General features: G+C 43.3%; 3 protein-coding genes across 3 annotated transcripts; 1 reads left to right on the top strand and 2 right to left on the bottom strand.

Moving 5' to 3' along the window:
* Positions 1-1,087: 1,087 nt before the first annotated feature.
* On the top strand, positions 1,088-3,353 carry ghrh (growth hormone releasing hormone; the record flags this gene model as incomplete). Its single annotated transcript, XM_079186285.1, has 5 exons — positions 1,088-1,188; positions 1,931-2,035; positions 2,924-3,028; positions 3,124-3,249; positions 3,341-3,353. The coding sequence occupies exons 1-5, from the start codon at positions 1,112-1,114 to the stop codon at positions 3,351-3,353; spliced, it is 426 nt and encodes a 141-aa protein (XP_079042411.1). The 5' UTR covers positions 1,088-1,111.
* A 2,223-nt stretch (positions 3,354-5,576) lies between these two features.
* On the bottom strand, positions 5,577-14,092 carry rpn2 (ribophorin II). The gene is made up of 17 exons (XM_079186601.1): positions 14,038-14,092; positions 13,502-13,692; positions 13,282-13,377; positions 12,789-12,964; positions 12,605-12,680; positions 12,330-12,464; positions 12,071-12,247; positions 11,864-11,982; positions 11,537-11,642; positions 10,876-10,967; positions 10,670-10,784; positions 10,317-10,511; positions 10,121-10,207; positions 9,919-10,014; positions 8,683-8,758; positions 7,477-7,606; positions 5,577-6,276 (listed from the first exon to the last, which is right to left on the bottom strand). The coding sequence occupies exons 1-17, from the start codon at positions 14,048-14,050 to the stop codon at positions 6,261-6,263; spliced, it is 1,896 nt and encodes a 631-aa protein (XP_079042727.1). The 5' UTR covers positions 14,051-14,092; the 3' UTR covers positions 5,577-6,260.
* Positions 14,093-14,832: 740 nt separating this feature from the next.
* mybl2b (v-myb avian myeloblastosis viral oncogene homolog-like 2b) lies at positions 14,833-20,932 on the bottom strand. The gene is made up of 15 exons (XM_079186602.1): positions 20,719-20,932; positions 20,158-20,254; positions 19,945-20,016; positions 19,726-19,818; positions 19,420-19,640; positions 19,196-19,328; positions 19,052-19,111; positions 18,671-18,877; positions 18,124-18,390; positions 17,895-18,037; positions 17,051-17,150; positions 16,846-16,956; positions 15,791-15,904; positions 15,568-15,699; positions 14,833-15,459 (listed from the first exon to the last, which is right to left on the bottom strand). The coding sequence occupies exons 1-15, from the start codon at positions 20,736-20,738 to the stop codon at positions 15,331-15,333; spliced, it is 1,899 nt and encodes a 632-aa protein (XP_079042728.1). The 5' UTR covers positions 20,739-20,932; the 3' UTR covers positions 14,833-15,330.
* Positions 20,933-21,318: the final 386 nt, after the last annotated feature.

The following is a 21,318-nucleotide window of genomic DNA, read 5'->3' as shown; positions in this document are numbered from 1 at the left end:
CAAAGAGAACTGCAATGTCGTGAGCCAATTTAAATTCCTTAGTTAAATCAAAACGAGTAGCCATAATATTACAATTTGGCATTTTGTAACTAAACCAATTACAACTACTAAAAGTCATACTCTTAAGGACCTTAATGTATTGTCACATATTGTCAAAATATGAAAAATAAAGGCTTAAAAACAGCAACTACCGTGGCACCTCTCCCAAACAGTGGCAACAAACAGTGGTGACTGCCACAAACGGTTGTGGCGGCTGAGCTTGCAACAGGAAGTGCCACTGCTAGCTTTGAAATAATGCAGTCTTTAGCCTTACAATACATATTTACCATGTACTATAAACTGTATATCATCCTATCACCTATATTCTTTTCTTTTCTTTGTCTGAAATCACAGAACACTATGTGGTAATGTGCCAACCATTTGTGTCAATTCTTTTCTACATTCTGAATTATTATACCTACAGTACATTATAAATCTTGACCAACACACTTTAGTAAATAAATAAAACAAACTTGGATTTGAAAAAAGGGGAGATGGATAGAGAGAGAGAGAGAATGACGACAGCTCAGAGAGAGAGAGAGAGAGAGAGAGAGAGAGAGAGAGAGAGAGAGAGAGAGAGAGAGAGAGAGAGAGAGAGAGATCATGTGTGATGTGGGAGTGACTGGGAGCTACAGGTTCATATAAGCTGACCATGGATGGAGGGATAACAAACAGTACTGCTCCAGTGTTGCTTGTGATCAGCATCAGCCTTTCCTGGCAGTGAGAGATGATGAGAGCGGAGGGCACCAAATAAAGTGCAACTGCGGGGACGCTCAGAACTGACACACACACAAAAATTATCCAGGTAACTCTTCCACTCCCATGTGTGAATGTAATGTGTGTATTATATACATGTAAGTGGCAAATATATCGTAGGTTACATGTTGATGTTGTCCATCATAGTATACATCTCTGCCTGCTGTAACTTCAGGTCCTCCTGCAGAGCGATGAGGCTGGTTGAGGGAAAACTGTGGTTTCAGCTTTTTTTTGTAGTTTTTTTTTGGTAATGTAATTTCTACTCCTGTCATTTATTCTAGCCGTCCATTCTTCTTCTCCAGGACTGGCTGTGAGGATGGAGAAAGCTGCACTGCTGCTGTTTTGTTGCCTGGTCATGTCTTTATCGGGCTCCCCGCTCTACCCGTCCATTAGGTAAGTCCTGGAAGATTTACTGAAATTCTTTCCATTGCTGATTTTCTTTTTTTGTGTTCGTGTTTGGTGGGGTGTTTTTTTTATTTGTATTCAAATCTTTTTATGTCTGGTTGTATACTGAGAAGTGTTTGAAGATTATTGCTCTGGATAAAACATGTTTTTGAATAGAATTTGGACAGATTGCATCAGAATACACTCCTCTGTATGATTAAACGTTGCTGAGCTCCAGAGGACAGGTTATGTGGTTGGAAAGCTTCAGCGAGTGAAATGGGAAACATTTTAACATTTAAAAGCCGATAATGAAGATGTGCAACAAGATACACAACGTGACACTGATTTGAGCTCAGGGGGGGGGTGATGGACAAGGACTTGACCACAGTGTCGGGGCTTTTAAGATGTGACCATTTCCATGCACAAAGCACACAATGTTTTACCTTTCACTTGGTTGCTTTGCATGTCATAGCTGTGCCCTCTGCGTTTTGTCATGCTAAATAGGGTCAAGATGTCTGGATTAGTCACCACGTTACATTTGCACAGCACTCTAATCACATGTGCCCTGTGCCCGAAGCAGCAGAGTACATCATTTTACAAGAGCTAGAGCATTTTGCCGTAAGATTGGGCATATTTTTCTCAGTCTAAAATCCATCTTCATCATAAAAAACTTTGAATGCATTTATGGCGTGTGTGGGGATATTTGAATAGAACATTCCACAATCGTTTAGTTAACGAGGATGTTTCTCAGGTTCGGCCAGAGGGACACATCCATACTGATGACATCTTCTATGAAGAATCCAGCAGAGCAGCTGGAGGACGACGCGAGTCCTCCCAGGGAGCGAGCAGAGTTACGGTCAGTGTGTTAATATGGACGGAGTGGCTGATCTAAAATAGGGTTAAAATGGGTTCAAATAAAAAAGAAACGAGAGGGATATCTATGCAAATAGATATGTTTTTTTGAACGATTTCTGCCTCCATCCACAATACGATAGGAGTCAATGGAATTGCTCCTGTGGTGCTTTATATTTTAAAGAATTCTACATCGGCGTGTCCTTTCAGAACAAGTGTGCTGGAGTAAGAACTATTTATCTGTTAGGAAGTATTTCCAAAAAGTGAAATTTAAAATGTTCACAGCGAAGCGAGATGGAAGGATATCTCATAATCTGGGCAAATAAAACCCAAACTATCTGTACGGCTGGTGAATACATTTCATCCTGCTGACAATAAGACTAACAAACGATTTACACCTCTGTAGTCTTACTGTATATATATATACACACATATTATGATTATATATTATGATTATACATTCATTAGATTCTTGTTTTTCTTTCAGTTTATTCATTTGCAATACTGGCTAGCACAAATACATATTACTTTACTTTATGTATTTTTTTATGTTTATATTTTAACTTGCACTATTTAATGTCTTTGATTCTCGTTTTGCTTTTACTTGCATGATTATTTTGTTAAAATACATTATTAACGAGCATTGTTGGAGGGAGCCTGAAATCCAAGGTATTCGTCGCTTCTCTGTAATTGTTGAGCATGTCGATAATAAAGAAGAAGATTTTTTTTCTTTCTTTTTTGTAATTTTGTTGAACTGTTTAAGCTGGATAACAGTAAAATGGACCGACAGATACACTCCATACCTGTCTGGTTGTTGCTGCTGCTGCTGCTGCTTCATTGCACTGCCTTCAAGAATACTGTTGTGCAATAATTGTCCCCTCTCTGACTTTAGCTCCGGACGCCACGCTGATGCCATCTTTACAAACAGTTACAGGAAGGTCCTGGGCCAAATCTCTGCCAGGAAGTTCCTTCAGACAATCATGGGCAAACGGCTCGGGTAGGTGGAGCATGAGAGCAGAATCAATCCGACCAGAGTAACAGGAATAAACAGTGAAATATGAATTGCTGATGTGTGTTTTTTCCCCCCCACAGAGATAAAAGTGAGAGCTACATGAAACGTCAGTCAGACATCTATGAAGGGACTTATAAAGAAGATCTAACATCCATCCAGAGCAATCAGAGGTACAGAGGAGTGCAGGGGAACGTCATGAGGCCCAGGTGATAGAGCTTTATACTCTGGAGCTCTGAGCTCTGATGGAAGCATAATGACACGCTAGTCTGTCACTAACCTGACTCTCCTCTTTCACAGACTGCTGAGTTGAGATTTGGTGGATCGGACAGATTGAAGGCTGCGAGTGCTCCTCGCCGACAGCACTCTCCCAAAACCATCGCTGATGTATTCTCACACTTCCTCCAACCTGTTCTCTACAGATGAAAATAATGTTGTCACTTTTTCTTTTATTTGAAGAAAACCTAAAGCCCAGCTCATGACTGTGGAATGAATGGCACTGTGCACTCTTGCTTTAACAGAAATAAAAGGATGTAACATGTGTTTAAGGGGAGACACGAAAGGTGATTATGGTTAAAAAATGATTAAAATGATATTAATAATATAAATTACCCAAATAGATATCATCATGAAACTTATCTGGTTGATTAGTTACAATAAGACAACTGTTTTATGTATTACACATTTTCTAAAATGGTATGTTTTAGTAAATGAAGCATTATCTAATGCTAAGTTGTGGTGAATTTAGGAGAAATCTACAGACGCAAATAGACAAAGTAGTAAAATAAACATATTCATGTTTTCTTTCCACTCGTCTGGAAAAAAAGACATGTCATGAAAGCTAAATAGACCCAAATCTCAAAATTCTTTATAACAACACCTACTTTATAACATTATACATTTTTGACTAAATAAGCAGCAATCAAGATAAAAATATATATATTTATTTATTGGGTGTTTAACACTCAAAAATATGTACCTGCTTCATCAGGACTGTGTGGGTGTGTTGTTTAACACGATTCACAACAACAATTCACCAACAGTCTTCAGATTCTGACTCAAATGTTGCTGACACCTAATTGGTGCAAAGACGTATGTGACATCACTTTTTCCAGCTCGGCCCCGCCCACTTCAAACCAGCAGAAATAGCACGGACGAGAAAATTAAATAAATACAGGAATCACCGTTAATGTTAAATAACTAAAAACAGTTTGAACTCACATAAAGTGTCGATAGGAACCCGTCACTCAGGGTAAGTTAGTGTGAGAGTTGAGAGTGTTGTGGCACCACTTTGTCTGATGGTCTTTTTTCACAGCAGACATTTTGGCTCATTACAGGTGAAAAAAAGTTGTTCCATTTAGCTCCAGAGCTGTGCATGCATGGATCGGAGTCATCATTAATGGCGTTTGTATCACCTGTGTTTCATCCTGACCCATTTCCCATGACGTGCCAAAATGAAATTAACGTCACTAATGGCTGCATTCCATTCAGGTTGTTTCAACACGCTGCTGTCGAATAAATGAAATGAATGATGGCCCCATTCTATTTAGTGTGTCACAGGCCAACCTAAATGGAACAGGGCCGTAATTAATGTTATTAATTACACCTGTAATGAAATGTCAAGACGGTTGTGAAAAGTGACCGTTAGGGCATTACTGACTGTATCACTCTTTTCACCTTACTACAGTTACACACTGTTTTAGTAGTGAACATCATCCTGTAGTTCACACACAAATTCAACTTCTAAGCCAGGAAGAGTGTATGTACTTACATATTTATATACATGTATTACATAGACTTGCATGTATGGACACGGGTCGCTCCATGCCTCTCCATACTGGCCAGAGAGATTTGTTCCTAATCTAAAAAATCGAAGTTAAGGTGAAGTCAGTAGTCTGAGTTTGCCAAGAGGCTGTTTCAAAGTTGTGGTCTTTCTTTTAGTATGATATTGTTACTAACGCTCCACAGCAGGTCAGTAAGGACATATTTTTAAGGGAAACACAAAGAGGGAAGTAAATAGCAAAAGAATTAAAAAATGTATATTGTTATTGATATATCAATTTAAAGGTAAGATGGTAATAAAAATAAAAAAAAGTTATATTTATTGAAATTCTCTTCACATCGTGACAGCAATCAACGATTTAAAAAAAATAAAGAAGAAGAAAAACAATCTGGTATCTGTGGCTTTTGCAGGACTGTAATTAGCCCGTCAAGTCATTAGGCTACCTACCTTCCTGTGCACACGCTGCACGGAGTCTTCTACAAGCAGCTAGCTTGACAGCTGTGAGTGCTGCTAACAATCGCCATGTTTTTCATGATCATTTTGGGAGAGGGGCTTTGGAGGGAGGCCTTAAGGGATGTCAGTGCTGCAGACTTGGTGACTTTCTCACTTGAGATGGGTTTGCTGGTCAGTATGTACCGTACACCCGTTTCAACAACGACCTTATTCATTGTAGGAACAGGATCTCATCATCATCATCATTCAACTCTTGGACTGTGTTCCTGTTTTTTCCCTCTACTGAAGAAAGAAAGAAACTTAGATTCACCTCCACTTCTTTATTTCATTTTCTTCATTACAAAAACATCACATTGCCCACATTTCTTTATCAACATTTTTTTCTGGGGGATGCCAACTCTGTATCAAATAGGGGATGACCACTCCCTCCAACACATCTGATGCACCAAACAGGAAAACACACTGGCATAGTTGGTAATGTTCAACGGATCAGTGCTAATGCCAATGTTTGGTTTTTCTTCAGCTGTTCATGTTAACTAACCGCTTTTGTTACAAGGTGAAATGGGCATTGAGCGAAAAAAGAGGAATGTACAAAAAAAAAAAAAACGTCAAGACAAAAATAGTCAAATCAAACCCTAAATCCATAAGAAAAAAGAAATAAACCCCACAGCTCACTTGGAAAACAATGGCATGTTGGACAATAAGAACACAAATCTCACAGGAAGATGAAGTGCAATGATCAGTAGCTTTACAGCCCTCTGTAAAGGAGAATCTGTCGGTGGGTGTTTGTCCTCGGTGACGCTGTGATTTCTCTCATTTGGCAACGCGGACAAACTGCATGTTTGAACTGTCGATTGGATTCTTGAACTGCAACGCCATGTTTAAAGTCTGATTTGATGCATCGTCGAATGACTCCTTGGAAACCAAAAAAAATAAAATAAAAAAAAAAAGAGCTTCGTCGGTGTCTTCTTAATTTTCTTCCTCTTATTTTTTCTCAATTCTGTAGAGAGAGAGAGAAAAGCAAGCAGTTATTACAAACACATAAAGCCTGATCATAGTCACATAAAAAGGTTTTAATCATGCATTTTAATGCACAACAAACAATGTTAATTTGGGCAAAGAAACACAAGAGAAACTCTCATTACAAATGTCTTAAGGTTCTGGACGACGCACACCTTGGCTCATGAACACAACACAAGTCACTCAAATGTAATGGCACAACCAGAACCATGGGTGTTAAGACCACAACGGAGGGATTACCACAGTGCTGGTATGGCTATGACCACGGTGGGATGAGTGAGAGGCAAACCAGGAGGAGGGAGGGGTGGGGGAGGACGACAAGTACATGTGAACACTCGGGAGTTAGAATGATCGAGCACCACACAGCCATGCACGCGGCCAGCCATTATGGAAATGCACTGAGGATGCAGACTATGAGGATGCCCTTACTTCAGCCTGGAAGCCCGACTCGTTTGTTACAAATGTGGGAGGGGGAGGGGGGGCTTTATCGTAGGCTCCTATACTTTGCCAACCTACTACTTTGCTCTGCGGCAATCCTGAAAAAAGGAGTACAGAGACAGCGAGGTGTGGATAGAGGGGTTAAAAAACTAAATAAAGACACAGGCATCAGCTGCAAAGGAGAAAAGAGACTAGCAGGAAAGAAGAGGGAGGTGGGGAGGGGGGGGGGGGGGGGGGGGGGGGGGGGGTCCTCACTGGAAAAAAATTACATTTGTGAAATCATTACTTGGAAAATTCTACTTGCTTAAACGGGGTTTAATGGGCTCGTCTTAAGAGCAGGAAGTAAAAGTGAACAATTACGGAGTGATGTTTTGAGTCGGAGACACAGGCTTCAAATTGCTCACTCTGGAGGGCTCTACATACTGATGGTGAGGAAATTGCCCACTTAGATCATCACTCTTGCAGACCTTGCTGCCACGCTTCACTCCTGGTCCAAGTGGGCACGAGCTCTGCTTCTGGCAGAGGGCCTGGCATCGACATCGGCCTCTAGGGGGACCAACTGAGGAGCTGCGATATGAGACAAGCACTTTTCCACAGGGGCTTGAGGCTAAGAACTACCAAGAGGCCTCAAAGCATCAGAGTTCTCGTCGTCTGAAAGGGGCTAGGCTTTTCTCTCTCTCTCTGGGACTAAAAGGACACTCTAGGGACCCCATTTGACGCCAGGCGCCATCAGGACACGTACCTCTTCACAGCTTTCTGGGCCAGCATGCGGTTCCCGGCGAGGAAAGTCACAGTGCCGATGATCGCCAGGTACTTCAGAGTCTGGAACATGTTCAGGTGAGTCCAGTAGACGTACATCAGGCCCAGCAAGGCTGAAAGGAAACGAGAGAGTGAGCTGGAGCAATGGCATCCAAATCAGTGGTTCCCCAAGTGGGTAGGGTGCTGTAAACAAGGTATAATATGCAGCGTATGTATGGACCGATTCAAAAATAAACCCTCTCAATCGTCACTTATTACTAACTAGAAGTGTGTGGCTGTGTTTGTGTGCTTTCAGCAAAGAAGCTTTGGACCCCCATGTGGGTGTGTAACCCCCAGCCAACAACAGAGCGTGGGTGTGCTGCCCGTTCTAATTCCCAGGTCCTCACATATCACCACTGCCTGGTCCGAAAAGTGAAGCAAAAGCCAAGCACAGTACATTAAACTTGCATTATCTCTAATGGCCATCAGGGGGCGACTCCTCCGGCTACAAAAAGAAGTCAGATTGTATAGAAGTCTATGAGAAAATGACTACTTCTCTCTTGATTTATTACCTCAGTAAACATTGTAAACATGAGATTATGAGTTTCAAGTCTTGATGAGTCATGATGTTCATTTAGTAAATTATGGTCCATTTAGAGTCAAATAGACCATAAAGCAGAGTATGTTTTAGGGCGGGTCTTCCTTGTGATTGACAGGTCTCTCTGGGAGTTGTCTGTGTTTTTGTCTTAGAACTTGAACCCTTTCAGTGTTTTCACACAAAACGTTCAAACTGCAGGGCGCTCCACACGGTGCGTTTATTTGTGCTTTAAAAACCAATCACCGTAACCTTTTTTAATTGAATACAAGAATCAACTGCCCTGTTTCCATCACCTTCTCCACGGTGAGGTTTCACCGCTACCGCTTTAATTACATCTACAAATTGCTCCCTCTTCTTCTGCAATAGCTTAATGGCACCTTACTAGAGAATTAGCGCCAGAAATTGTTGATCTTTGGTGCATGCTCTTAAGATGTTCTGGCTGCGGTTGTTTCGTATTAAGAATGTACGCGTGGAATAAATTGTACAATGTCAGCCGCGGTTGTTGCTGCAATTCACGTATCATCTTGAACGGCAGCGGATGAATTGGCGATGAAGAGGCCGTGCAACAATCAGATGCGTGATGAACATTTCACTTGAGAGACGGGGACTGACCTGCGTGTCCCACGTGGAACAGGACGGTGCTGGGAGTGAAGCTGAAGTTGGAGATGTTGGCTCCGAGCTTCAGCCACTACAGACGAGAGGGGGAATGAAAGACAATGTGATTTTCATCCCCTCCAAGAGCGGCAAACAAAGGGGGCTGAAAAAGTGTTTACCACCTAACACACAAAGCGCTGATCCACTGCAACAATAACTATTACTCAGCAGTGAAAATGCCACGGATAAAAATACACCAAAGCTATTGTGATTTCTAAATTAAATACAAGCATTATATTTGCGCAGTACTGGAGCCGCATTCGCCGTTTATGAAAGCTTACTCCTGAAGAGCTTTTTCTGAGGAAAAAAAAAAAACTAGAGCACTGTGCATACAACAACAACAATAAAGCTGAATAAAATGAAGGTTTGATGAATAATGGAAGGAGGTCTGTTGGGTGGCGGGCCTATAAATGATCTTCATTATATCCATAGCCAAGTTGCTCTACAGTTAAAAAGGAGAGTTCAGATTATTTGAGGTAGGTTGTGTGAGGTACTTGACCATAGGCGGAGATAGTGGTTTGAAGAAACTGATAGGAAGAACAACACGGGAGCAAAGCAACACCCTGCAGTGTAAAACCTATTTAAGACATCCATTTACAAGTATCCTACATTTACAATATTTTTACTGCATTACTTTGACGTCAGACAGCCCTTTCTGACAGAGGATTGAGGCAGTTAGTTATTCTGTCTGCAGAGCCACAGGACTCCATTGCCATAAAGAGTTATTTTACATTACTGGTCTACCGCTGCCTTGATCGGTTAGTTGTTTGTTGTTGTTGTTGTTGTTGTTGTGTGACTTTTGGTGAATCTGAACTAACCCTTTATAAACACCAAAGTCGCACAATAACACAAACAAACTAACTGATCGAGGCAGCGGTAGAACAACAACTCCCGTGTTCGGCGAGGTTAAATTACCGTTTTTGGCAAAAGAGTCTGGTGACTTTGAAGGAAGCATAGATAAAGGCTTCAGTTCTTCAGTGAAAGGACGGTCTGATGGTGAGGTAAAGCGCTGAAAATACTCTTAATCTAGCGTAAACTTAAACTCTCCCTCCAAACTAGAGGCGTGGCCATCTACTGTAGGTAAATACACCGACTATGGATGAGTACCTCATACCACACCCCACGTCAAAACAGTCCTTTATGACGATGGCAACAAATAAAAACAGAAAAAAACATTTTAGTTTGAAATATTACCAGGATGAGCAGCAGAAGTAAGGGAGACAGGATGAGTGCAGTGAAGGCGTTGGAGACCACCGTGGGAGGCTTCTTCTCTGGTTCCCTGAATAAGTGCTGCAGAGACGGGAGGACATTTTACACAGCGGGACTGACGCTGCTTGATTTTCCATCATCGGGCAGTGAAACTGATATTTAAAAAACAAAAGTAAATAAGTGTTACCTGGATCTCTGGTTTGGGCACATAAAGAGTCTTGGGCTGAATGGCCACTGGAGCCTCCTCATCCATGAACTTCAGAACAACGTCAGCCTTTCAAAAGATTACAACTCAACTTTAGAGCTCAATATTAACTTCTCGGTGGCTGAGCACTTCCGTAAATAGCCCTCATTACCAGCATCACGTCGGAACGGACACTCACCACATTCCACAAGATGGGATTCTCCAAAGTGGCATCCCCAACGATGAGGTGGAGGGAGTAGGTGCCGGACATGGAGTTGAACTCAGATTTCCTCTCCGCTGTGTCCAACTCAAACTTGTACAGTTTCTTGCTGTCGGGTTCGGCCACGAACACGACCTCTTGGCCAGTCTTCTGATTGTGCAGCTTGACAAAAGTCTGTGACGGGGAAAACAAAAAGGTCTTAAAACTTGAACGTGGCCCAAAGCTCTTTTTTTTTTTTCCTCACCAAACTGGTCGCAGCTGTTTTCATGATTGTTTTGACCAACCACATAATACCGTCTGCGGCTGACGTGTGTCCCACCCGGGTTACATACCTGGTGAGGGGTAAGCTCCACGCCGGTGTTGACGTCAACCAGATTGAAGGCCATGGCAAAGTTCTGGTGGCTGTCTGCTGTGAAGGAGCTCTTGCCTTTGGAGGGATAGTCCACCCTGAGTCATTAAAAAAAAAAAAAGAAGCATTTAGTACTCTCTCTCGTCATGCTCTGCAGGGTCGGCTCACTTATCAGACGCGGTTCCTAACCTGGTGGTCTTTGTGCCGATGCTCTGGTCCTTATCCACCACGGAGAGGTCCATGTTAGTGACGGACACCTCGGTGGACACCTTCACTTTGAGCTGCAGGCGGACGGAGACACAACGCAAAGGTTACATCAGGTGACGGGCATGAGAGCAGCAAACCAATCCCTGATAGAAGGATGACTACAATCATGTTCAGATGGACCGTCAACCCAGGACAGGCTGCAGCCACAACAGGAAGGGTTAGCCAGGTTGCCTTTGGCAGACATTTTGAGGAACTGGTTGCCATCAGTGGCAACTAGTTTTAAACACATTCAAAAAAAGATATACTAGATTCTGGAAAGTATCAGATAAAACACAAACTACAACAGACTTATGTTCCATTTCTTTAATAAAGCTTGTATTCTTTCATGTCGTATTACTCCATAGTATCTTAAATACTCAAAATATAAGGTGACTCAATTTGCAATCCCATTTTTAGTGTCGGCAACCAAAAGCTGATGCTGGTGCCCGATTCAAGAGTTAGCGTTGAGCCACGTCTCTGACTCAACAGCAGCACTTTCCTTTGCGTCACATTCTCCACCAAGGCAATTAAAGCCTAAAAACACATTTAAAACTTAATTAAAATCATTCCACTATTGTGTCTCCTATTCTGACCGGCATCTCACCTCAACATGATTGGCAACAAGCCGGGTATCCCCAGTCACTGCAACGGCAAACTGGTAATATCCGCTGCCTGGCTGGCTGGACATGAAGTTCAGTTCAAAGACGCCGCTGAAAATCAGTTAAACAAAATATAACACGGTGTAGATTCGACCAAAACCAGGCTGGGCTGTAGTCTAGTAAAAGAATCTGAATATGCTTAGCAAAACACAATCCACACAGTCAACAAAAAAAAGCTCAACAATTACATTTGTATAATGTTACAATTCAAGCTGCATTTCTGTCACACTGTGTGTGGGCGTATAACACTTATCTCTCGGATCAAAACGTACTCATTAAGTGTGAATGGAGCTTGGCTGAGGATGATGCTCTTGGAGGCCACGGCGTACGCAGATTCCAGCAGCACGTTGGCCAAGGCCAGAGGTTGAGACATGACATCAGTGACAAGGAGCTGTGAATCACACAGAAACAGCGTCACCGTGAGCTGATTAAAACCCACTCAGAGGACTGTAGCCAGGTTGAGATCCCACAATCTGTACCTGCAGGGTTGGCTGGCTGTGGGACACCGTGGCCGGGCCGCTAGCACTGACGATGACCGGCACGTGGAAACGGTTGTTGGAGAGAGCGGCGGCGGCACTTGCCACGCTGAAGGCCTCGGCCAGAGAGTCCCAGGACTTCTTGCTGAAGATTGAGTTCACCAGCTGGATGACCTGGTCCTGTAGCGAAAAACACATCGCCCATCAGTTTCAGAAAGGGACGGTCCCATGGGGAGAAAAGCCTGACAGAGAGACATCGTACCTCTTTCAGAGGGGGCTCCATGTCCACATGATCGGACAGGGAATAAGCAGCGGTCACAAACAAGGCGGTCGCCTCGAGTCCCTCCTCAAACTGGAGGTAGATGCCACCAAGATCATCCAAACGAGCCGTAAGATCCTGAGAGGGGAAAAAAGCAAAATACAAGTTCAAACTTAGAGAATTCAAAATACCTGGGCACGATTAAGAGTCCGCGTGCGTCTTGCGCTAATTCAAAGCACAGCCACACAGCACCACCTGGTGGAGGTTGAAGAGCTCACCTCGATTTCCTCCAGTATTCCTCCGAGTTCTGCCTGCTGGGGCAGGCGTGCTGCGGTCTGCAGAGCTGAAGTGATTCTGTCCGGAGAAGAGAAGACACGCGTTGCGAATCAAATTTGCTCATGAGCACGGCAAGAAGGACACAGAACGATAGCGCACTCCCTGACACACACTACGGACACTCACGCCATGACGTTGTCCTCCTTGTTGATGCGACCGGTCAAGGCACCTACAACTTCCTGGGAGGCCAGAGGAAGCCCCAGAGAGCTGAGAGCGCTCACGGCTCTGTGAATCTGAGTCATGGTGGAATCTTCACTAACCGCCGCCAGGAGGAGGTCTCGCGTTTCGTTGGACACGGGGATCTATGGAGTGAAGAAAAACTGTTGGTTCTAAGGGGTTCACATCAGTGTAAAGCCATCGTCGACTTTGCCAATTTGGACGTTAAGGTCTATGTTATCTTATAGTATTTTACACTCACTGCCATCATATGAAAAGTTGTTTTTAACATCTTGACCATGAAGCAATGATGCAGATTTCCTATCCCATTTACATTAGTCTTAATATTTTGAAATGTATATAGTTTTGTCTATATTGTCCAACTACACGTGCATCTATTCCAAAATTCATTTGCATAGAAAGGATGGCAGCAGCACAGATAAGAAGGCCGGGGCAGGCATACCTCACATCCTGAAATGGCCTGACTGGTCTCAGTAGCGAAGAAGACAGAGTCAACATTGGAGGGATCCAGCTGGGATTTGAGAAACTGGCACACTCCCTGCAAACACGAACACATTTTAAGCCAAAGAACATCGAGGATCAACATGTAACATGTCATATTTAGGTTGAATCATCACTGAATGTTTATATCAGAATTATTCATTATGGTGGGCTTTTCTTACCTCGTGATCGGGAACAGTTGCCCCGAGCTTGGTCAGACCAACGACCGAGTAGTATGCGGAGTCCAGATCGGTGAATTGTTGGCTCAGGAGGTTCTGCAGTCGGGCCACATCGGACAGGGAGAGGTAGTGCGCCGGTGTGAGCGCCTGAGCTCCAGCGAGAGCCAGGCTGAGGAGGAACAACCCAAACAGACCTGCAGACACAGGGCGGAAGCAGGTTAACATGCTGCCTGGTACCAAGGCGTATTGATCGGTTACCACCACGGAGAGCAAACACTACACTTATATAATGTACTATCTGTTGTGACGATGTGTATTCATTCATTGAGACAACGCTCGCTCGTTCATTGCACGGTAAGCTACAAAGGCGAGCTAACGTTAGCTAGCGTCGGTTTGGAGCAACACACTTCGTGCACCTGGTGCTGCTGCTTCACCAAGTCTACGATTGGCGGTTCCATAATGTCACTCAAAACGTCAATATCACAAAAATATAGTTATCGAACATTACATCCGAAATGTATAGTAGAATTTTCACTTACGAGACCGGTCCATGTCTTGCAGTCTTATGCAGCGTCACCAAAACCGACGATTGCTTCCGGTATGTCTGTGTGAGCTGTCACCAAAGGTATAATATCCGGCGGTACGTTGACGTTTCAAAATAAAAGCCACAGTAAGTACACGTCAGATAAATTCAGCCTACGTGCCAAAATAAGGATGATAATGAAAGTTTCATTGGTACACGCCAAATATATTAAAGTTATGCGCCGTTTATTAATAATTGTATTACAATTGCATATCTTTTTTGCATTAATAAAATATTCTTTCGCCCGTGTTTTATTTCATGAAATGGTATATTATAAACCTATTGTAAAATACTTATAGCTAAATACACTTTGTGCTGCAGAAGCATAATCAGGAGGAAAGTGTGCATTGGACATATTAATTGTGTTTTATTAAATTTCTTAACAAAATGCTGTGAGATAAAAGTAAAAACATACAACTCTAAATATTTACAAACAGTGCCAACTGACATAATATTCTTAACATCAATGGTGGACAGCATCCATGACCCCATTACAATCGACACTACACAGATGCTGCAACAACTTTCCCAAGTGTATTCCTCACTCAGCTGGATCAGAAGTAGGTCTCCTTGATGGATAGCAGATGTGTTCGGCTGGGAACTGTTTCCAGCAGACACCCAAGTTTCGCCCTTAAGACCTCACTTTTAATTTGCATATTGAGATGTACATTATAAATCTACACATTTTTACAACAAGACAATGTTCACTAAACATTTTCAACATGAAGCCCCCCCCCCCCCTTGTCTCTAAATGTATTAGTGATCAAGCTGTCTGAATTTACTCCATATTCAAGTCATACAGCAGAACTTAAGATATGGAGGTGTGACCTGAGTCTTTGTACTCTTCACAACTTTAAAAAACACTTATATTACAAACACATTATGCAATGTAAAAACATGTTTTTTCAGTGATAGTTAAAGTCTATGGCCGTGATTTATTTTGATTCTACATTCATTGCTCTTTTTGATTTTTTAAGTGACAATACAATTAAATGCGATTCATTTTTTATTTATTTCTTAAAGCCTCGCACGAGGCCATTGGCGTGAGATTTAATCTAAAATCACTCCTTAAATTATTCACGGGGCTATATATTGTCAGTGTTGTGCTTGCAAATGAGAACTGTACTAAACCTACACATGACATGCTGCTTTTCTACACCACAGGTTACAACGGCATAACGGTACAGGGGACAAACGGCAACATTAAGTTCTGCATGTGTAACGTGTTGGTGTGAAGACGAGACACGTCTCAGGAGAGAATCAGCGCCCGGTTGGGGGCACGGGATTTTAGCGAGCGAAGGTAGTGTCTCGCTTTCTCCGTCATTATGAGCTGGTCTTTAGTTTGTCCGCAAACAACCGTCTCCCATTCTTTTGACATCTGAAGGTAGAGAGAGAAAAAAACCCAGGTCAAAACAGAAAAAAAGCTACATTCAAATACTTTTCCATCCATTCCTTTCAAACTTTACAAAAAAAAAGTGGAAGTTACCAGAACTGGGGGCACCGTGCTGGGAAATATGGCACTGTCGCTGGGTCCCAAAAGGAAGCCCTGATCCAAAATGTTGTCGTGCTGCTTACTGCAAAACGACGAGGTGTTGAGAGACACTATCACCGGCTCTTCCTGTGGTCGGAAAAATGGAGGACAAAACAAGTTAGGATGCGTCAAATCTACGGACTGGCTTATGATACGTTTAGACTTCTTTGGGTTTCACCTTAATTGTGTGTTTGGCTTCAATTTTTAGGGATTTGCGTTTAGATGTAGACACATGGCAGTCCACGGCATCCAGGGCCAATGATTTCCGCACTTTCTTCATAGGAGGCCGATGCTGGGAATAAAATAAACAATCAAATGCTAAGTTAGTAGCTTCAACAAGAAAGACGATCATGAAGTCTCTGCCTAAAATAAAAGCGACAACAATAGGTCCAGGCAGAAATGGAAAGAGGTCAGAATTGAACTTTCAATAAAGGGTTTCATTGTGAAGGTTACAGCATGGAAGCTAAAACTTATTAATGTAAATTAGTTCAAAGCATTCTTGAATGGCCGTGGCAGTAAAAGCCTATAAATATCTGGTTGGAGGAAGTGAATGAACACGGGATTTCACACTCGTTCGTTTCTTTTGCAGCCGTCTGCTGAACAACAGTGAAAGACTGTCCTTGTAACGCATAGCTCCACGGTGTGAATTTGTGGACGTGACGCAGTGTGGGGCTGAGAAGCAACAAGCATTCAACGTCCCCAAGCAGTCAGGCTGTCCAAGATTTACCTCCCACAGACGATCTACAGTTTTAGTTTAACAGACACACACTTGAGCATAAGCACAACCCATCATATAAACACTTCCCCTACTCTTCATTATTAAATTACAAGGTGCTAAAGCATTAGCATGCGCCATTACAGAAAGCTGAACCCTGACTTCACATTTGGGCTAGCTGCTGTTATGCTAGCTTTTGTACATTTATATAATGCCTCATTTGTTTTAGTTTTCTGAAAACTTGTTGTTCTATAAGTTAACTATCCATCTTTAACATATATAAGATAAATTAGCTACAACTACTTGCTATTGGTATTGAAACACTGCACAGCGCAGTGGCCATTAGCTAGCCAGTTGTTAGCTAATTATTACTAATGTCCATGTTATTTTGAATGAGGTTCTATTATCATGCTGGCCTCTATAATCTAGCACCAATACGTAGAAATGTTATGGTGTACTGTTAACAGGGGTTAAAGGATTCAAACAGATCAGTCAAGTATTAGAGTTGACCCCGTTACCATCGATTTGCGCCTTTGCTCCGGTGGAGTCGAGCGCACACCACCCAAGTCAATCCCAGAGTCTCTCATGATGACCTCGTTTATGTCGTCTTCAAGGTTCGGAGTCTGAGGCTGAGATTACACAGCAGGAAAAAAAGAAGACGTGTTAATGCGGTGTTGATTAAACCACGAGGTGAACTTTCCACCGACGAGCACAGATACTCACCAGAGGCTGCAGAGGCCCGTACTTTTCCATGGCGTTTTTGAACGGTGTCGGAGTTCGCGGGGTCGAACAGAGCTCGGACTTGTGGTTGGGTGTGACAAACCTACATGAAGACAAAATGTGAACACCGACACTCAAATTCAAATCCAGTATTGTATCTTATTAGGCTTAGCTGCAGCCTAATTCGTGTTCACAACCTGTAAATGAGATGAGCGGATTCATTTCTAAACATTTTTTTTGTCGCCATCTGTAGAACATGTGCAACATACAATACTGGTGTTACAGAGTGATGTGTTTTTCTCTCACAACTTTTTCATTGAACCGTTACTGAATGAACTTTAATAATGTGCAGCTGATCTGATGTCTGTCATTTAAAAATAAATTGTCGGCTAAAAATTGAAAATCCTATTCCCATTATGTTTTTCATTGCACTTGAGTGAGAGTAGATAAGAGATTTGTTAGCATCGAAGCTTAAAGCCACTATGAGGAACTTTCCTGTTGTGTTGATTTTGGCGGTCCCGAGACAAAAATCGGTAGTGTTTCTGAGTCCCTTTAGAAAGCCTCTTACTTTACTGCAGCAGGGTCTGATATTATGCCCCTTTCAGTCCTGGCTCTGATTCTAATATCCCTCCCAGCAATGCCGCGGCACCGATGACGAACATTAACAATAACAATATAGAAATAGCAAATCATCTCGCTGATGGTCTTATGTAGGTCACGTAGAAGCATTAGCATTAAATTCCTCACAGTAACTTTAATGAATCCAGATATTTCGCCGACAACAAACAAACTGGAGCCGAAATGCAACAAGTTATTGGAACCCATCACTAGTTAAGAGACCACTCACGCTGAGTTTTCCTTCTGGGTGAGGGGGGTTTTCTCACGCTGTAGCGGTGTAGTAACAATGGCTTTCTGGCTGCACACCGGTGTCGATGTGAGGGACGGGTTCTCCAGGTCGTGAGCGTCCAGCTTGGTCAACATGTTGAGGAACTGGAACGACAGGTGTTGAGTCAATGGACCGTCTCGTGCGACATTACGAGCGGTGGCAAAAAAAGCCGAATGCTTTACTAACTTACCTGAGATGGAGAAAAGGGCAAGATTTTGACAGGAGTGCTCTTGGGAGTCATGGAGTTATTGTCGTCGGGGGACAAGGCGATGCGTCTCCGGCGGTTCAGTATGGAGGGCGGCGTGACCCCTCCGGGGGAGATGGGGATGAGTTCGCCCTTGCTGCCTTTGCTCAGCTCCTGCAGGGCGCTGCCCTCCAGCCGAAACTGGTGGCGCTCTGGGCTCGGACTGTCCTCCGGCAGGTCGAAGGCCGCCAGGTTGCACCAGCCATCCAGGTCCTGGTAGCAGAAGAGACATTTTTACTTGTGAGTCGGGACATCTAGTCACTATAAAATATTACAACCGGCTCCGCTTTTTTTGGATAAATATAGATGTGTAAAAATATTTTATAGAAGTATATACATGTTTTGTAGAGGAACAATAACAATATACATATTAAAACAGCACAAATGATCTTTTCCTTGTCTGTATGTAACTGAACTTTATATTCAAAAGCACTATTTGTCATTGGTAGCAACAAAAACAAAAACAAAAACGTATTTATTGGGGGATAGGTACCCCGTCCACCATGTCCAGCACTTCCTTCAGTACTGGCCCAGTGGGGGAGAGAAAGCCAGAGCTATCTACCACCCAGCTGGTACTGTTCACTTCTCCCACGGCGTCTGCTTCACTCTTGGGACTTCGGCCGTCCTTCGGAGAGGACGCGGCCTTTGACGGCCCCGCTTCGCCGGACTCAGCTTTAGCCGCGGCGGAGACGGGCGTTTCCTGCAACCGGTTGGCAAATGACAAACATCTATAACAATACTGACATCAATAACACGATAACGGACGTGTAATACAGATATTTCTTTCCAAACCACTGACGGAGATTCAATTATTCAAAGCCACCCTTGTATTTAAATTGCGATATTTTACAAATCTATGCAACTGGTTGCTCACCGAAGGTTGCGTCGTCTGCTCTGGATCCTTTTCTGCGCCATCTTGGGAGCAACTGGCCATCTGTGTAATAAAAACAAAAAATGTTTTAAATGCTCCTACATCCATCTAAGAGGAGAACATCATGAAAAAAAAAAAATAGCCCACCTGCACATCTTTATTTACACGGTCCAACAGCTCTTCAAGTTCATTTGGCCTGAAGACCTCCCCGGCAAAGAAGCCCATCTCTAATTTGCGCTTGATGGTGGAGTTCCAGTGGTTCTTCACGGCGTTATCCGTCCTGTGAACAAAACATCACAACGTGAGTCCTTCTGAGAGGGGTTTTAATCAAAAACTCGTCCTTTGAGCTGACGTAGCTGGAGTGTATTCACCTTCCAGGGAGTAGCTTGGCAATCTCAGCCCAGCGGTTTCCCAGCAGGCAGTGCGCCTTGTAGATGATGAGGTCCTCCTCCGCCGTCCACGACGACTTCTTCACATTGGGATTGAGGTGGTTGTGCCAGCGCTCTCGACACTGCTTCCCCAGTCGGCCCTTCAGGTGCTTGGCTACCATCGCCCACTGCTTGTTGCCGTAGAGATTGACGAGCTCTATGACCTGAGGGGTGCGCGAGGACTTATCGTACTGTTTGTTTTAGTCGTATTATAAACCCCCGGGCACTGAAACCCAACGAGTCACTTACCTTCTCGTCCTCCTCTTTGGTCCAAGGGCCTTTGACCAATTCTGGATCCAAGACCTTAAACCAACGGTGCTGACACTGGTGCTCAGTGTGATTCTGAGCAAAACAAAAACGAGCATGAATCAGATTTCTGTAGGTATTATAAAATACATTTATAAAATAGCCAAGGAAACCCCGAAGCTTACGGTCAACCACAAAAACAAAAAGGATGATCTAACTCACTGGGATGTAGTTGGCAATATATTTCCAATCACTTGGTCCTAGTTTTTGAACCAGAGCCTTGAGCTTGTCATCCTGTTGACGCAAACAAACAAGCATGTTTATGTTACCTTGTCCTACACTGTCTTTATTTACATGGAGGAGAGGGGGAGGGAGGGGGGTGTCAGGAGTCATTGGGACAACATGCAAACTACTGGAACGTGTGAAGACAATCACCTCCTCTTGTGTCCATTTCACCTTCACTTTCCCACCGTCTCTCTGCTCTGCCACATCGGAATCGGTGTCCTGGTGCATGGCGTCCTCCCCATCCTCACTGAGGAAGAAAAAGGCTGTGATGTGCACTGATAACGCTGACAGTGAACGCAGCACGGACACATCTTCATGGTGTGGCGAGGATGACCTGATTATCAGGTTTACTTCTATTGACATGGCGACGATCTCATCCATATAAAGTGTTGCATTGTAAACTACATAGTCGGTGCACTATTAGACAGTTGAATTGATCGCTGTGATTTAACAGACATGGAGTGATGGACGTTAAATGAAATGCTGTAGTTTTTTTTTTTTAATCGCGATTCTCCGGAAAAGGGCGGCACAGACAAGGAGTCCGTGAAGTACTCACGAATGGAAAGATTAGGTCCAAAATCAAACCTTTTTCCAAAGCCAACTGAATGCCATCAATGCCATCAACGCCGTAGCGTCAAAATGTAATGTTTTATCCGTCTGGAATAAAATGAGTAGTGCTTACGCTGCGGAAAACAAAGAATAACATCTTACCCGCGCGGCCACCAAGACATTTCCCTCTGTTTCTGTTGTTTACGGTCAGGCGGTGATTTGTCCTGCAGCCGTTGCACGTCATGTGCACGAATATCTGGTAATATATCGGTGTATTCCGCGCGTTTGTTGTCTCCGTGAGGCGGTTCAGTGGAGGAGGCTCGGTGTTGAATGGTAAAGTTGCAGCTACTAGCCAGCTGGAGCGGAGCGCCCGGGTTGTCCGCGCTCCTGGATTTCTATCTCGCGCCCTTCTCAATCGTAGACACCGGATGGTGACGTAGTTGCGCGTTGGACGTGCGCGTGGTGTCAGGCGGCCCCGGATAGGAGACTTCCACTGACAGCTTCAAAATAAAAAAACTTAAAACTGACGCGCGTGTCCCACACAAAATCAAATACAAAAATGTAGACTAATGAGAACGGGTTATGTTGTCATATTGCTTCCACGTGTACTTTATCAACTTAGTGACGAACCAAGACCTGCACATTGTCATGTTTAAACTACACTATAATCATTTTATCAAAATGTTGGAAAATAATGGAAAATAATTTATAGCGGGAAAAAAGTTAATTGTAATATTTATTATAATAATTGTTTTATAAATC

Source organism: Pholis gunnellus, assembly GCF_910591455.1.
Source record: "Pholis gunnellus genome assembly, chromosome: 3".
NCBI classification, from domain to species: domain Eukaryota; kingdom Metazoa; phylum Chordata; class Actinopteri; order Perciformes; family Pholidae; genus Pholis; species Pholis gunnellus.
The sequence above is the reverse complement of the archived record's forward strand: the minus strand, read 5'-3'. Positions and strand labels throughout refer to the sequence as shown.